Source organism: Aotus nancymaae, unplaced genomic scaffold (genome assembly GCF_030222135.1).
Source record: "Aotus nancymaae isolate 86718 unplaced genomic scaffold, 86718_ANA_hifiasm-v0.15.2.pri h1tg000018l, whole genome shotgun sequence".
Lineage (NCBI taxonomy): Eukaryota > Metazoa > Chordata > Mammalia > Primates > Aotidae > Aotus > Aotus nancymaae.
The window spans coordinates 18,608,568-18,625,970 of NW_026988430.1; the positions used below are offsets into that span (position 1 = coordinate 18,608,568).

General features: G+C 49.5%; 1 protein-coding gene across 5 annotated transcripts; it reads right to left on the minus strand.

Moving 5' to 3' along the window:
- Positions 1–1,207: 1,207 nt before the first annotated feature.
- On the minus strand, positions 1,208–16,953 carry SHBG (sex hormone binding globulin). 5 transcript variants are annotated; one of them, XR_010343340.1, is made up of 9 exons: positions 16,800–16,948; positions 16,573–16,664; positions 16,208–16,397; positions 15,716–15,877; positions 15,331–15,490; positions 15,064–15,200; positions 14,116–14,323; positions 8,152–8,765; positions 1,208–1,446 (listed from the first exon to the last, which is right to left on the minus strand). XR_010343340.1 is itself a non-coding variant. In XM_064378365.1 (8 exons), the coding sequence occupies exons 1-8, from the start codon at positions 16,899–16,901 to the stop codon at positions 8,725–8,727; spliced, it is 1,092 nt and encodes a 363-aa protein (XP_064234435.1). In that variant the 5' UTR covers positions 16,902–16,948; the 3' UTR covers positions 7,881–8,724. The 5 variants fall into 5 exon arrangements, 3 of the variants coding, with proteins under 3 accessions (XP_064234435.1, XP_012312924.2, XP_012312925.2); XR_010343341.1 differs by lacking the exon at positions 1,208–1,446 and adding an exon at positions 6,933–7,020; XM_064378365.1 differs by lacking the exon at positions 1,208–1,446 and having other exon boundaries at positions 7,881–8,765.
- Positions 16,954–17,403: the final 450 nt, after the last annotated feature.

Consider the following 17,403-nt stretch of genomic DNA (forward strand, 5'->3'; position numbering starts at 1 on the left):
CAGGCGTGAACCACCATGCCCAGCCCGAGACTATCTCAAAAAAAAAAACAAAAAGAATGAATAAGTGGGAGTGCTGACAGCTGAGAGACCACACTCTCCACTGAGAGCAGAACTTGGCTTTGAACACAGAAAGCAAGCAATGGCATTTTAGGAAGCATGGATGATCACCACATCTTATGAGATCTTTTCTTAGTCATGTCACTTCCCTATTTGGGCCACTTAGCCTGGCAACAATGACATAGAAGGAAAGGGAAGTCTGAGGCAACCCATGGTTCCTTTTCCTTTCAGTCCTTCCTTCTTTATCAGGAAGCTGAAGGTAGAAAAATGTTACGCTGGGCTCACACCTGTAATCCCAGTACTTTGGGAGGCCAAGATGAGAAGATTGCTTCAGGCCAGAAGTTTGAGACCAGTCTGGTCAAAATCAAGACCCCCATTTTTTTTTTCAAGATGGAGTTTTGTTCTTGTTGCCCAAGCTAGAGTACAATGGCACAATCTCGGCTCACTGCAACCTCCGCCTCCTGTGTTCAAGAGATTCTCCTGCCTCAGCCTCCCGAGTAGCTGGGATTACAGGCTCTTACCACCATGCCCCACTCATTTTTTGTATTTTTAGTAGAGACAGGGTTTCATCATGTTAGCCAGGCTGGCCTTGAACTCCTGACCTCAGGTGATCCGCCTGCCTGGGCCTCCCAAAGTGCTGGGATTACAAGCGTAAGCCTCCGCTCCTGGCCTGAAAAATGTTTATTTTAAATATCTTTTTGTTTTTTGAGACAGGGTCTCAGTCTGTCACCCGGGCTGGAGTGCAACAGCATGAACTCGGCTTACTGCAACTTCTGCCTCCCAGGCTCAAGCAATTTTCAAGCTTCAACCTCCTGAGTAACTAATATTACAGGCACCTGCCACCACACCCAGCTAATTTTTGCATTTTTGGTAAAGACGAGGTTTTGCCATGCTCGCCAGGCTCAAACTCCCGACATCAAGTAATCCACTCGCCTCAGCCTCCCAAAGTGCTGGGATTACAGGTGTGAGCCATCTCTACTGGCCTGTTTTAAACATTTAAACATTAAATAGCAAAGAAAAAAAATACCATGAGAAAGCCAGGTGTGGTGATGTGTGCCTGTAACCCCAGCTACTTGAAGGCTGAGACTGGAAGATCATTCAGTGGACATGCTGGGTGCAGTGGCTCACACCGGTAATTTCAGCACTTTGGGAGGCTGATGTGGGCGGATCACTTGAATCCAGGAGTTCGAGACCAGGCTGGCCAACATGGCAAAACCCTGTCTCTAGTAAAAATACAAAAATTAGTCTGGCATGGTGGCACGTACCTGTAATCCCAGCTACTCAGGAGGCTGAGGCAGAAGAATTGCTTGAACCCAGGAAGCAGAGGTTGCAGTAAGCCAAGATAACGTTACTGTACTCCAGTCTGGGCAACATAGCAAGACCCTGTCTCTAAAACAAAAACCATGAGAAGTTGATGAAAGGAAAATAGTTGAGGCTGGGTGTGGTTGCTCATACTTGTAATCCCCAGCACTTTGGGAGGCCGAGGCATGTGGATTATTTGAGGTCAGGAATTCGAAACCAGCCTGACCAACATGGGGAAATCCCATCTCTGCAAAAAAATACAAAAATTAGCCGGGAGTGGTGGTAGTCCCAGCTACTCGGGAGGCTGAGGGAGGAATTGCTTGAACCCAGGAGGTGGAGGCTGCAGTGAACCAAGATCATGCCACTGCATTCCAGCCTAGGTGACAGAGTGAGAGTTTGTCTCAAAAAAAAAAAAAGTTTATATTTTAGTGCCTCTAATGGCACTTTTTCCCCTACTTTTTGAACAAGGGGCCCTGCATGTCCCTTTTGCACTGGGTCCTGACAGTTATGCAGTTGGTCCTGCTTCAGTCTATTCTGCGGCAGACTCGGGACTAATTTTCTCAAAATATACCTTTAATTAGGCCACTCCTCAGCTGAAAGTTCTTCAGTGGCTTCCCATTACCCCACAGGATAGAGTCCTGATTCTTCAGTCTAAACTGCAGAGTACTCCACAATCTACACCCATCCTGTGTCCCCAACCTCCTTTCATACCAGTCCACGTCTAGTCCTCTGCTGGACCCGAGCCAGCCACTCCTGGGGTAGACTGTGCTTACCCCTGACTTCACACCTCTGTGCATTTCATTCCTTTGTCTGGGAAGACTGCCTACCCTTCAGAGGCCAGCCCCAACTCCCATTCATTCATTTGATGCATACCTTTATTTATATATTTATTTATTTTTGAGATGGAGTTTCGCTCTTGTCGCCCAGCCTCGACTGCAATAGTGCGGTCTCAGCTCACTGCAACCTCCACCTGTAAGGCCGATTGCCTCGACGGGAGCTCGGACGTACACCCCCCACCACCTTTTTTCCCCGAAAGCTCAGACAAGCTCCGGCATGTTCCCTTTTCCCCTTTTCGCACAGCCTGGCTTTCCCTTAAAGAACCCAGTATGCAAGCGGGGTCTTGTGATTCTAGCCAATAGCAGCCGAGTCTTTCTAGCCAATAGCAGCCGAGTAATTCTAACCAATAGCAGCCAAGTCCTGTATGCAAACAAAGGCTTGTAACCTTACCCAATAGTAGTCCTGCTCTCCCACAACCAATCGAACTCCTTCACTCCCTATAAAACCACACGTCTGAGCGGAGTCTGTGCGACTTCTCTGGCCTGTCCTGTTGGACTGCAGAACCTCGCCCGGGAGCCTGAATAAATTCCTTTACATTGGCCTCAGTTTCTTCCTTTTAAACTCGGCAAGAACAAACCTTACACCACCTCCCAGATTCAAGTAATTCTCCTGCCTCAGCCTCCCCAGTAGCTGGGATTACAGGTGCCCACCATCGTGCCTGGCTGGTTTTTGCATTTTTAGTAGAAACGAGGTTTTGTCATGTTGGTCCGGCTGGTCTTGAACTCCTGACTTCAGGTGATCCACCCACCTTGTCCTCCCAAAGTGCTGGGATTGTAAGCATGGGCCACCACGACCAGCCCATTTGATGCTATATCTAATGAGCATTTGCTTAGAGCCAGGTGCTATTACTATTCTGTTCCCTGTGTTCCTGGGTCTCCCACTCCAGTAGACAATAAACAAAAGCAAACAAATATGATCATGTTAATATTATTGTTATTATTATTTTTTTTGAGACAGAGTCTTGTTTGAGACAGCACTTCTGTCACCCAGGCTGGAGTACAGTGGCGCAATCTCAGCCCCCTGCAACCTCCACCTCCCAGATTCAAGCAATTCTCCTGCTTCAGCCTCTCAAGTAACTGGGATTACAGGTGTGCACCACCATGCCTAGCTAATTTTTGTATTTTTGTATTTTTGAGAGAAAGTTTCACTCTTGTTGCCCAGGCTGGAGTGCAAGGGTGCTATCTCAGCTCACCACAACCTCCACCTCCCAGGTTCAAGAGATTCTCCAGCAGGGCGCGGTGGCTCACGCCTGTAATCCCAGCACTTTGGGAGGCCAAGGTGGGTGGATCACCTGAGGTCAGGAGTTCAAGACCAGCCTGGACAACATGGAGAAACCCCATCTCTATAAAGAAAAAAAAAAGAGATTCTCCTGCCTCAGCCTCAGTAGCTGGGATTACAGGCATGCACCACCACATCTGGCTAATTTTGTATTTTTAGATTGACATGGTTTCTCCATGTTCATCAGGCTGGTCTTGAACTCCTGACCTCAGGTGATCCACCCGCCCTGGCCTCCCAAAGTGCTGAGATTACAGGCGTAAGCCACCACGCCCAGTTTAATAATGTTAATATTGTGCATGAAAAAGATAGAACAGGCTAATGTACCAGAGAGTGCCTGGATGGTCAGGAATGGCCTTACTGAGAAGGCAACTTTTTTTCTGAGACACAGTCTTGGTCTGTCACCCAGGCTGGAGTACAGTGGTGCAACTGTGGCTTACTGCAGCCTTGAACTCCTGGGAGGGAAATGACTGTTCATGTAAGGACTTAAATGCCCAAAAGGAGGTATAAGGAGAGGTAAGGGAAGAGATTTCCAGGAAGAAGGAAGTGAAAGTGCAAAGGCTGGGATTTAATGAACAAAGGCAAGATGGATACAGCAAGAGGGTCGAGAGCTAGGCAGGGGCCAAACCATAGAGTCCTCGTAGGCCTAAGGGAGTGGTTGGATATTTTCACCCTCATATCTCATCTAGTGGATATGGTTTGGATTTTAATTCAGCCACCATGAAAACAATTCTGTAGGCCAGGCGTGGTGGCTCACGCCTGTAATCCAAGCACTTTGGAGGCCAAGGTGGATCACCTGAGGTCAGGAGTTCAAGACCAGCCTGACCAACATGGTGAAACTCCGTCTTATAAAAAATAATAGTAAGGCTGGGCGCGGTGGCTCACGCCTGTAATCCCAGCACTTTGGGAGGCCAAGGTGGGTGGATCACGAGGTCAAGAGATCAAGACCATCCTGGTCAACATGGTGAAACCCCGTCTCTACTAAAAATACAAAAAATTAGCTGGGCATGGTGGCGCATGCCTATAATCCCAGCTACTCAGGAGGCTGAGGCAGGAGAATTACCTGAACCCAGGAGGTGGAGGTTGCGGTGAGCCGAGATCGTGCCATTGCACTCCAGCCTGGGTAACGAGTGAAACTTCGTCTCAACAACAAAACATAATAATAAATAATAATAATAATAATAATAGTAATAAATAATAAAAATAAAAATAAAGAAAACAATTCTGAAGTCTCAGGGAGAGTGACATGATTACATTTAGTGAAAATGGGCTGGGCAAAGGGGCTCATACCTATAATCCCAGCACTTTGAGAGTCCCAGACAGGCAGATCACTTGAGGTCAGAGGTTCAAGACCAGCCTGGCCAACATGGTGAAACCCCATCTCTACTAAAAACACAATAATTACCATGCCTGTAATTCTAGCCCTTTGGGAGACCTGGGCAAGCAGATCACCTGAGATGAGGAGTTCCAGACCAGCCTGGCCAACATGGTGAAACCCCGTTTCTACTAAAAATACAAAACTAGCTGGGCGGCCAGGTGCGGTGGCTCACACTTTTAATCCCAGCACTTTGATAGGCCAAAGCGGGTGGATCAGGAGGTCAGGAGTTCAAGACCAGTCTGGCCAACATAGTGAAACCCTGTCTCTACTAAAAAACCACTTCCTGTGGTTTTATGTAATCATGTCACTCTCCTTCCTGAAGGAGAAGGTGGTGGTGGTACGTGCCTGTAATCACAGCTACTTGGGAGGCTGAGGCAAGAGAATCGCTTGTACCCAGGAGGCAGAGGTTGCAGTGACCTGAAATCATGCCATTGCACTCCAGCTTAGGCAACAAGAGGAAAACTCAGTCTCAAAAGAAAAGAAAGAAAAGAAAACTCTTGTGTGTGTTTTATCTCTTCAACTAGGCTCTAAGCGCTCTAAGCTCTTTGAGAACAGGCCTTTGTGTTAGACTATTTACACTTTCTTCAAACTCAAGAAACCCATAGAGCTACCAAAGATAGTGTTTGACTGCTGAATTGGGTATGAACATGGAAAGGCTCCTTCTGCAAGGAACTTCAGAAGCAACTTGCTCTTTCCGTCCTCAGGCAAGAAGCATTGAAGTGGTCCAGACTCCATTTGGAAAGATGAGACCTGGTCCGTATCCTCAAGACATAAAGCTTAGCAAACACAGCCAAGGGTGGCCTCGGAGTTCCTGGCTCAGTCTCTGCCCTATATCCCATGCTCAATTGGAAATAAAAAAATAAGTATCTTCTGTGCACTGTAGGGGGATTATGGAGTAAGGATGAGATACCTGTTGCTCCCTTCCTTGCTGTCTTCTCCGGCAGGTTGGGAGGAGGGGAAGGACGAGAGTGGAGGGGGCTCTGCGTTAAGTGCAACATTGGTGTTCCGAGGGAACCAAGCTGAGAAAGGGGAGATCTGAAAAACCTGGGCAGAAAAGAGCCATTAAAAACCTCCAGCCTAGGCCGGGTGTGGTGGCTCACGCCTGTAATCCCAGCACTTTGGGAGGCCGAGGCGGGTGTATCATGAGGTCAAGAGATCGAGACCATCCTGGTCAACATGGTGAAACCCCATCTCTACTAAAAATACAAAAATTAGCTGGGCATGGTGGTGCGTGCCTATAATCCCAGCTACTCAGGAGGCTGAGGCAGGAGAATTGCCTGAACCCAGGAGGCGGCGGTTGCGGTGAGCCGAGATGGCGCCATTGCACTCCAGCCTGGGTAACAAGAGCGAAACTCTGTCTCAAAAAAAAAAAAACCTCCAGCCTTCTCCTGGAACCCACCTTTTCCACCAGCATCTCCAGAAAGGAACCAGGGCATGAGAGCCCCTATACCCCATCTGCCATATCCAGATTATCCTGAGTCTGTACCCGTTGTTCCCCTTCCCCTCAGTCCATGCAATTGCAGGGACTTAGCTGTCTGTGTTCCCAAGAAAATGGGTGTTTGCAGAGACAAGAACAAGGAAAGAGGAGAGCTCTGAAACGCAGATATCGGGGGAGGGAGAATGGAAAAGTGCTGTTTAATGGGGACAGAGTCTCAGTTTTACAAAGATGAAAAGGGTTCTGGAAATGGATGGTGGTGATGGTTGCACAACATAGTGACTGGAGTTAATGCCACTGAAATGTACACTTAAAATGGTTACGATCAGCCGGGTGCAGTGGCTCACACCTGTAATCCCAGCACTTTGGGAGGCCAAGGTGGGCAGATCACAAGGTCAGGAGTTTGAGACCAACCTTACCAACGTGGTGAAATCCTGTTTCTACTAAAAATACAAAAAAGGTTAGCTGGGCATGGTGGCGTGTGCCTGTAATCCAGCTACTCAGAAGGCTAAGGCAGGAGAATTGCTTGAACCCAGGAGGCGGAGGTTGCAGTGAGCCAAGGTCGTGCCACTGCACTCCAGCCAGCCTGGGCAACAGAGAAAGACTCCTTATAAAAAAAAAAAAAAGGTTTAAGATGGGCCTGGCGCAGTGGCTCATACCTGTAATCCCAGCATTTTGGGAGGCCAAAGTAGGAGACTCATTTCAACTCAGGAGTTCCAGACCAGTGGGACCACATCTATACAAAAAAATTTAAAAATTAGGCTGGGCACAGTGCCTCACACCTATAATCCCAGCACTTTGGGAGGCAGAGGCAGGTGGATCACTTGAGGTCAGGAGTTCGAGACCAGCCTGGCCAACATGGTGAAACCCTGTCTCTACTAAAAATACAAAAATTAACCAGGCATGTTGGCACATGCCTGTAATTCCAACTACTTGGGGGGCTGATGCAGGAGAATCGCTTGAACCCAGGAGGCAGAGGTTACAGTGAGCTGAGGTTGCACCACTGCACTCTAGCCTGGTCAGCAGAGCAAGACTCTGTCTCAAAAAGAAAAAAAAATTAGTCAGGCATAGTGGTGCATGCCTGTAGTCCCAACTACTGGGGAAGCTGAGGTGAGAGGATTTCTTGAGCCCAGGAAGTAAGCCATGATTGCACCAATGTACTCCAGCCTGGGCAACAGAATAAGACCTTGTCTCAAAAACAAACAAAAAAAGAGCTCAGATGGTAAATGTTATGTTGTGTATATTTTACCACAGTTGAAAGAAGGAAGGAAGGAAGGAAAGGAAAGAAATAAAAAGAAAATAAGAGAAGAAGCCTGAACGGTGGCTCACGCCTGTAATCCCAAAACTTTGGGAGGCCGAAGACGGCAGATCGTGTCGGGAGATCAAGACCATCCTGGCTAACACGGTGAACCAGAGTTCAGGAGTTTGAGACCAGTCTGACCAACATGGCAAAACCCCATCTCTACTAAAAATACAAAATATAGCCAGGCATGGTGGTGGGCGCCTGTAATCCCAGCTACTCAGGAGGCCGAGGCAGGAGATTTGCTTGAACCCAGGAGGCAGAGGTTGCAGTGAGCTGAGATTGTGCCATTGCACTCCAGCCTGGGGAACAAGAGTGAAACTCCATCTCAAGAAAGAAAGAGAGAGAGAAAAGAAGAAGAAGAAGGAGGAGGAGGAGGAGGAAGGAAGGAAGGAGAGAAAGAAAGAAAGAAAGCCATGCAGTGGCTCACGGCTGTAATCCCAGCACTTTCGGAGGCCAAGGTGGGTGGATCACTTGAGGCCAGAAGTTCAAGACGAGCCTAGCCAACATGGTGAAACCCCAGCTCACTAAACATTCAGAAAATTAGTCAGGCGTGGTGGTGCGTACCTGTAATCCCAGCAACTCAGGAAACTGAGGCAGGAGAATCGCTTGAACCCAGGAGGTGGAGGTTGCAGTGAGCTAAAATCGCACCACTGCCTGGGCGACAGAGACAGAACAAGAACCTGTCTCAAAAAAAAAAAAAAGAAGAAGAAGAGATTAAAAGAGGAAGTTTATTGACTGACCAGATCAAGCTCCAGCTCCTCAGCGGGCACACAAGGCCACATAGCCCAAGGAGCCCCCTATCTGCCCTCATGCCATCTTAGACCATCCATGGTTCAGCCGCTTCACATGCCCTCTCTGCTCTTTCATACCCACAGCGCAGACTAATATGTCAAGAACTATGTGTGGCCGAGCACAGTGGCTCACACCTATAATCCCAGCACTTTGGGAGGCCGAGGCGGGTGGATCACGAGGTCAAGAGATCCAGACCATCCTGGTCAACATGGGTGAAACCCCGTCTCTACTAAAAATACATAAATTAGCTGGGCATGGTGGCGCAGCTTGTAGTCCCAGCTACTCGGGAGGCTGAGGCAGGAGAATTGCTTGAACTCAGGAGGCGGAGGTTGCGGTGAGCCGAGATCACGCCGTTGCACTCCAGCCTGGGTAACAAGAGCGAAACTCTGTCTCAAAAAAAAGAAAAAGAAAGAAAAAAAAAAGAACTATGTGTGAGATTAATAAGAACAACCAACATTTCTCATGTATCTTGAGAAATATGTCTCTCTTATATATTAAGCACTTTCTGTATGCAAAACACTATGCTATACATTTTATCTACATGATTTCATCAGATCTTCATAGCAACCTTTTAGATAGAGAAACCCATTTTGTAGCTGGGAAACAGTGTTACAGAGGTTTTGTCATGCTCAACTTCACACATCTAACAACTCATTTCTTTTGTTTTTCCATGCTTTTAATTTTTTTGTTCCAGAGTCTTGCTCTATTGCCCAGGCTGGAGTGCAGTGGCGCGATCTCAGCTCACTGCAACCTCTGCCTCCCGGGTTCAAGCAATTCTCCTGCCTCAGCCTCCCCAGTAGCTGGGATTACAGAAGCCTGCCACCACACCCAGCTAATTTTCATATTTTTAGTAGAGATGGAGTTTCACCATACTGGCCAGGCTGGTCTTGAACTCCTGACTTAAGATGATCTGCCCACCTTGGCCTCCCAATGTTCTGGGATTACAGGCCTGAGGTGCCGCACCTGGCCATAACTCATTTCTTTGATGGTCCTTGGTAGAACTAGTAACCAGGTTCCTTGGTATCTCAGATGCCTGTAATCCTTGGTGCGTGCCTGTAATCCCAGCTACTCGAGAGGCTGAGGCTGAGGCAGGAGAACCACTTGAACCCAGGAAGTGAAGGTTGCAGAGAGCCAAGATCACGCCATTGCATTCCAGCCTGGGGGACCGAGCAAGACTGTCTCAAAAGAAAAAAAAAGACTCTGGTTCTCTAGGGCCAGTACGAAGTTTTATTCATCCTTAGAGTCCCTGTGGTGGACTAACTAACACAGTGTTTTTGGCCTACTGTCAGCAGCCAATACATGTTAATTGAAAGAAAGTTGGTGGGGGTGGGGGCAGCAGGGAGGGAGAGAAAGAGAGAAAGAGAGGCAGTGGTGGGGTGGAGTGAGTGGGTAGATCAGGCCCAGAGGCTTTAGGATGTGCTGCCAAGCTCTGGAAAGTTTTTTGGGGAGTGTGGGGAAGGCAGGGGACACTGGGCAGGCATCGTAGGTGCCCTTGGTGGGGGCCTGGCAAAGTCAGTGTCAAAGCAAAGTCAGTCTTAATGAGAGAGTGTAGACAGCTCTGGATGGTAATCAGGAATCTTGGAATCTAGGGCAGGCTGGGGAAAGAGAGGTTGGGGGCACAATGTCCTGGAGAGGGTGGGGTGGAGGGAGGAGAGAAAAGCCAGCTCCCAGCTCCAGGGAGATTCCAGGGACAAAAGGTCAGGATGTTGGCACTCAGAACAACTCCCTTGGTGGGTGCCCAGGTGCATCCGGGCTCTTTGACCCCCCTCCCTGCTGGCTCGCACTCCACAGGCCTCCACGGGATGATTCTTTTCATTATTCAGGTCTCTGCTCAAGTGACTTCCCTCACCACCCAGCTAATGTTGCCCCTCCCTTCCCTCTCCTATTATATTACAGAATTTTATTTCCTTTATTGCTCTAACCACTATCTGAAATAACCCTGCTTATTTGTTTTCTTGTTTGCTTCCCCTCTACTATATTATAAGTTCCATCAGGAAGGGCCGGGCGCGGTGGCTCACGCCTGTAATCCCAGCACTTTGGGAGGCTGAGGCGGGTGGATCATGAGGTCAAGAGATCGAGACCATCCTGGTCAACATGGTGAAACCCCGTCTCTACTAAAAATACAAAAAATTAGCTGGGCATGGTGGCGCGTGCCTGTAATCCCAGCTACTAAGGAGGCTGAGGCAGGAGAATTGCCTGAACCCAGGAGGCAGAGGTTGCAGTGAGCCGAGATCACGCCATTGCACTCCAGCCTGGGTAACAAGAGCAAAACTCCGTCTCAAAAAATAATAATAATAATAATAATAAGTTCCATCAGGGCAGGGATGGTGTTCGTCCTTTTCATCGATGCATCCTCAGTATCTAGAACAGTACCTGGTACCTCGCAGGTGCTCATGTGTCCTAGGTTAACCCTGACCATTGTCAGGAGGCCAGAGTTAAATTTGGACACCCTTGCTGGGCACAGTGGCTCACGCCTGTAATTCCAGCACTTTGGGAGGCCGAAGCGGGCAGATTACCTGAGGTTGGGAGTTCAAGACTAGCCTGATGAACATGGAGAAACCCTGCCGCTACTAAAAATACAAAAATTAGCCAGGTGTGGTGGCACATGCCTGTAACCCCAGCTACTAGGGTGGCTGAGGCAGGAGAATTGCTTGAACCCAGGAGGTGGAGGTTGTGGTGAGCCGAGATCGCGCTATCACACTCCATACTGGGCAACAAGAGCAAAACTCCGTCTCAAAAATAAATAAATAAATAAAAATTAAAAAAAAATTTTTTGAATGCCCTCTCCATGCTGAAGACTCCTGTACAAACACTGCTGGCTAGGTAGAAGCAGGTGTAGATCCTGAGAGGGTCTATAGGGTCAAGATTAGGAGAGGTACCAGGCAGAGCTTGGGATTTGTGTCTTCTACCCTAGAGACTCCCCAGGGCCTCCTTACCCTGGGTCATTTAGGTCCTGGCTGATCCTTGTAGAAGGGGACAGCAGCTCCAATGAGTGACTCACCCTGCTGCCTGTGTTACTGGTGAAAAGATCCTTGTAAGAAACTAGGAGGCTTGGCTGGGCATGGTGGCTTATGCTTGTAATCCCAGCACTTTGGGAGGACTAGGCGAGCAGATCACCTGAGGTCAGGAGTTCATATCAGCCTGACCAATATGGTGAAACCCTGTCTCTACTAAAGATACAAAAATTAACCGGGCATGGGCGCCTGTAATCCAGCTACTCTGGAGACCGAAGCAGGAGAATCGCTTGAACTCAGGAGGCGGAGGTTGCAGTGAGCCGAGATCGTGCCACTGCACTCCAGCCTGGGTGACAGAATAAGATTCCATCTCAAAATAAAAAAAAAGGCTGGGCACAGTGGCTCACACCTGTAGTCCCAGCACTTTGGGAGGCAGAGGTGGATGGATCACCAAGTCAAGAGATCGAGACCATCCTGGCCAACATAGTGAAACCTCTTCTCTACTAAAAATACAAAAATTAGCTGGGTGTGCTGGTGCGTACCTGTAGTCCCAGCTACTTGGGAGGCTGAGGCAGAAGAATCACTTGAACCCGGGAGGTAGAGGTTGCAGTGAGCCGACATGATGCCACTGCACTCCAGCCTGGGCAACAAAGTGAGACTCGATCTCAGAACAAAAACAACGAAAGAAACTAGGAGGCTCGGACATTGGGATTCTCATGGAATCTAGAGATGAGGGATGCTTTAACCTAATGGTTCTTTTTAAATTTTATTTATTTATTTATTTATTTATTTATTTATTTATGTATTTTATTTTGAGACAGAATCTCACTTTGTCGCCCAGGTTGGAATGTAGTGGCACGATCTTGGCTCACTGAAACCTCCGCCTCCAGAGTTCAAGCGATTCTCCTGCCTCAGCCTCTAGAGCAGCTGGGATTACAGGCGTCCACCACCACACCCAGCTAATTTTTGTATTTTTAGTAGAGACGGGGTTTTACTATGTTGGCAAGGCTGGTCTGAAACTCCTAACTTCAGGTGATGCCCCCTCTTCTGCCTCCCAAAGTGCTGGGATTGTAGGTGTGAGCCACTGCGCCTGCCCAACCTAATGGTTCTTGAGAGGAATGAGGATGGAGGGCTTGAGCCCCAGGGCTTCTTAGTAGGCTGGGAGCTTTGGGCTAGAACACAAGGATTCCTAAGAGAGCTGAAGACTGGGAGCTGGGGGCTAGAGGCTAGAGGCTTGGGCATGAGGGTTCCCCAGGGAGAGATGCTGGGGCACCAGCATTCTCCAGAGGTCTGTGGTTGAGAGCTGGGTCACCATATTCTTTGAGGGCAGAGATATTCCCAAATCTGTCTGTTTTTCCCAGCTGGGACCAGCACAAACCAGTTCTTGCTTAATAGAATAGAGACAAATTCTTCTGGGAACGCGGCAAGTGGACCGAGACCAGGAGAGAGAGAGAGGGACCTTTCTCCTGCTGCTCTCCTCCCTTTATCTTTCTCGCTGCCTCCAGAACCCTTTTTTCCAGAACCCCTGCCCACATCTCCCTGTGACCCTCGCACGCCCCCTGCTGCTCCTTCCTTGGGCAGCAATGGCCAGTCCAAGGACCAGATGACTGAGACGACAAAATCCCATCTCTTCCCTTCCTCCTGATCTCTCTGGACCAGCCACAGAGACAGGAAACTGGAGTCTCAAAGGGAGTAGATTCTGAGGAATAAGGTGGGTCCTGACTTCCAGAAAGTGACCCATATCTGGGGTGTGTCTGTCTGTGGGGGTTGTTGCTGGGATCTCAGCCTAAGAAGTCATCATTTTCAGCAGGGCATGGTGGCTCACTGCTGTAATCCCAACACGTTGGGAGGCTGAGGCAGGAGGATCACCTGAGGTCAGGGGTTCAAGACCAGCCTGGCCAATATGATGAAATCCCATCTCTACTAAAAATACAAAAAAATTAACCAGGCATGGTGGCAGGTGACTATAATCCCAGCTACTCAAGAGGCTGAGGCAGAGAATTGCTTGAACCCAGGAGGCAGAGGTTGCAGTGAGCTGAGATTTCGCCACTGCACTCCAGCCCGGGTGACAGAGCAAGACTCTGTCTCAAGAAAAAATTAATAATAATACAAAAAATTAGCCAGGCGTGGTGGTGTGCACCTGTAATCCCAGCCACTCAGGAGGTTGAGGCAGGAGAATTGCTTGAACCCGGGAGGTGGAGGTTGCAGTGAGCTGACATCATGCCATTGCACTCCAGCCTGGGCAACAAGAGGGAAACTCCGTCTCAAAAAAAAAAAAAAAAAGACAACTCAATGCTTGGCACAGTGCTTGGTACATTGCTAGTTGAATATTTGTTGAATAAATGAATAGTAAGTAACTTTCAAAGGGGTTTCTTAGGTGGAACTTTAATGGGAAGCATCAGTGCCATTGCCTGGGTTCTGGGGGCAGCTGTGAGTCCAGATGTCATGGCTTCTGTTCAGGGCTCGGTCCACGTCCAGCCTCTGACCTTGTGCCCAAAGGCCATTCAGGCAAAAAGAAGTGGAAGAGTCCTCTCCTAGAGGAAGGTAGTGCAGAGGTGGCATTAGAGCATTAAGGTGGATCGCATCCAGAATCTTCTCCCCACTTTTCCACTCCTCCAACCTGAGTTTGCAAAAGCACTACCTCCCACTGCCCCCATATCTTCTTCTTGAATAGGGAGGGCCTATTCTTCCCTCCCAGAGTTTTCTTCCCCTCAAAATGTGCCCCCTCCCTTGAGTTGTTTCCAATGGTGTGCTAATGAACTTGAACATCATTCTTTCTTACCTGGTAAAGCTCCCAGGAAGAGACGCCCTTGAGGCTGGTCCCAGAGGTTAAGGAGGGGAGCCAGGCGTAAAGAAGGCAGGGCAAAGACCTCCATCTTCAGCCCTTGGCTCAAGATCACCCTGGACATACTCAGCTTCAGCTGAAGAGGGAGTCCTAAGACCAGGGGCAGATCCAGCCCTGGTCCCAACCCAGAAGACAGCACCACCTTCTGCAGAGTGTGTGGGAAAGAGATGGTAGTGAGGGACGGAAGAATGAGCCTGGCCTCCTGCCGCGGCCTCACCCCTAGCTGCCTTCGTTCTGCCTCTTCGCTATGCCTCCACCTACTGGCCATTCACACCACTTAAATCCTGCCCAATATATATATATATTTTTTTTGGCTTGACCCTTTTTAAAACCACACTCACCCCAAGTAAATAGGCAGTCTAAGTCAACTGTTTGCTTGCTGTGAGCAGCTTCAAGATATGTCCCTGGCCCATAAACCTTGAGTGCCATCCATAAACCTTATTTTTATTTTTATCTTTTTAAGACAGAGTCTCACCGTGGTCCAGGTCAGAATGCAGTGGCACCATCATGGCTCACTGCAGTCTCAAACTCCTGGGCTCCAGTGAACCTCTTGTGTCAGCCTCCTAAGTAGCTAGGGCAACAGACACGTGCCACCATGCCTGGCTAATTTTTTTTTTTGAGACAGAAGTCTCTGCTATGTTGCCCAGGTTGGTCACAAACTCCCGGCCTCAAATGATCCTCTGGACTTGGCCTCCAGCACTTTGGGATTACAGGCATGCACCACCATGCCTGGCTAATTATTAATAAAAAACAATTTTGGAGAGCCAGGGTCTCTCAATGTTCCCGGGCTGGAAGACTTCCTAATATTGACATTTTGGACTGCTCTCTTCCCTCATTGCTCCAGGCTCCACTGAATACAGGCAGGGCCCCATTCTCCCCCTTTACTTGATCTTGGAGGTAGAGACTGAGCCAAGATGGGTTCTCCGGTGTCCCAAGGGCAAGGAGGTGGCCTGAGCCTGCTGCCTGCTCAAGTCCCAGGTCCAAAGAGAAGGCCCAGGGCTCTGCATGAGGCTGCGGAATGTCTGTGGGGAGAAATGATTATCCTGAGGCCTCAAAGCTAGGACTTCAAGGAGGAAAGGGGTCAGTGGTGGAGGAAGGCAGAGGCAGGCCGAGCTAGCCAAGGTGGGGAAAATAGGCTCCAAGGAAATCTACCTTGGAGATTGAATTCTGCATGAGTCCCTGGAGGGAGAAATATCCCAGGATTTGATTCTACATCACAGCTTCTGAGGCTAGTCGGGGCAGATGCTGAGATCTTGGCCTGTTTGTCCAGCCAGGAATCCCGGCGCAGGCAGCCATCCAGGGCAGGAATGAGCTGGAGTGTGATGGAGGTAAGATATGGGGATATAGAAATCAGGTCATCGAAGCCCCAGTCCTGGCCTCCCCACCTCAGTCTACTCCCCTCTGAGCATCTGGCCTCCCCCTTGCAGCTCTCAACCCATCCCTTCTCCCTAAAAGCAAGGACTTTGATTCCCACGGCCACCCACCCAGCATGCTTTACCAAGACTTGGCTAGGGTTCTGCCCCTGTGATGTAGTTACCGGCAACCGAAGGTTGGAAGAGGGGAAGAGCAGCCCCCCAACCGCAATCCTCATGGTAGGATGGTCTTTGCTGGCCAGGGGCCCAGAGACCTGTCTCAGGCACAGCACCTCCTCCCCATCCACCCTCAGCAGCACAGAGTCCCCATCAATCTTGACTTCCACCTGCAGGAAGGTGGGAAGCAGAATCAGAGGCCCCTGGGATCTGTCTCTGCCACCTTCCTGGGAGGCAGCCTCGTACTATAGTGGAAAGAACATGCCTTAAAGACTCAGCTGGCATCCTTGGCCTTGGCTCACTAAGGTCTTGTCACTTGCCTACTGATTGAGCCTTAGAATTCCCATCAGATAAGATGGGGCCAAGAATAGCTACTTTGTGGGAGTTCGTGCAGATTAAATGAGATGACAGTGGTAAAGGGATGCTCAATAACTTGGTTTCGTTCCTTTTCCTCAGACCAGCTCCAGACATCCCTCCCCTGGGAACCAGAGCTAGCTTACCTGATGCCATCTCCCATCATCCAGCCGTGGTCCAGCACCCACCGTAAGCTGGGCCCAGGAATTGTGCAGTTGGATCTCAGGCCTGCCATCCCGAAGTCCCAGCATAAACCAGTCATCCTTAGGGTTGGTATCCCCATAAAAAATCACTCCCTCTGGGTCCCAGGTTCGAAGCTCAAAGGAGGAGAAGGGTCTGGAAGGATGCAGAAGGAAAGACTGTGTATGTCATGTGCTCTTTGAGAGCCAGTGCGGGTTTGGGGGAGGTGTTGTTCACAGGTAAAGAAGGAAAGGAAGACAGGGAAAGAGAAGAGCTGATGGAGAGAGGGCAGGGCCAGGGGACTGGGTCAAGGACTAGGCCAACCCCATACTTTGTAATCTTGGTGAGGTCAAAGGTCATGACAGCAACAGGTTCGTGTCCTGGGCCATTGCTGAGGTGGACACCTGGAGAGTCCTGGGCTCTCTATCAGAAAGAGAAAATATACAAGGCTGAGTAAGGACTTTTCAGAAACAGACAGAGGGAGAGGCATTGCTACAGGGCCAGAGGAGGAGAGAAGGGAAGATGGCATGAGCTGAGTCCCCTGTCCCACTCCTGCACCTGGGTGGGGAGAATAGGTCTCAGGGCCCATCCCTGGTGAGTGGCAAGCAGTAGTAGCAACAGCAGCAGGCGCGAGGTGGCCAGTGGGCCTCTGCTCTCCATAGTCAGCCGCTGTCCACTCGGGGCTCGGACAACTCTCGGGAGAGTGTGTAGAGGCAGGCAGACTTGCATGTGGGCGGTGGTGGGTTAAAGGTTGCCCCCGGGGAGAGGGGAGCAGGGTAAAGGAAACAGGGGCACTGACCCTTGACCCCTGCCCAGGGACCCAGTCACAAGACACAGCTGCCAACACTCTGAGGATCAATGGGGTGAATGACAGAGTCCCTCCACTACCATCCTCCACTGCCGAGAAAGTTTATGAGCTGGGAGAGGATACTCCATCCCCCCTCTCTCCCTCCTTTAGGGCCTGATCTAGGTCCTCCAAGCTTTCTGTCCATCTGGGGAGGCTGCATTCACAGGCATGAGGTCTAGAAACAGTCCTGCCCTGTGTCCCAAGTAGCAACCTGTATCAGGGCTAGAAATGAGACATGGAATCCTAAATTTCTAGCTGGGCGAACTTGGGCAAGTCACTTCATCTTTGGGCTTCAGTGACCTTGTCTGTAAAATG

What these genes read in the sequence shown, in the direction of transcription:
- SHBG (XM_012457501.2), bottom strand. Translation starts at nt 16,901, where the DNA reads ATGGAGAGCAGAGGCCCACTGGCCACCTCGCGCCTGCTGCTGTTGCTA. An exon ending in GACCTATTCTCCCCACCCAG is followed by an intron (nt 16,665 to 16,799) that starts GTGCAGGAGTGG and finishes TCTTTCTGATAG; the next exon opens with AGAGCCCAGGACTCTCCAGG. An exon ending in CTTCCTGGGAGCTTTACCAG is followed by an intron (nt 13,868 to 14,115) that starts GTAAGAAAGAAT and finishes ACCTTCCTCTAG; the next exon opens with GAGAGGACTCTTCCACTTCT.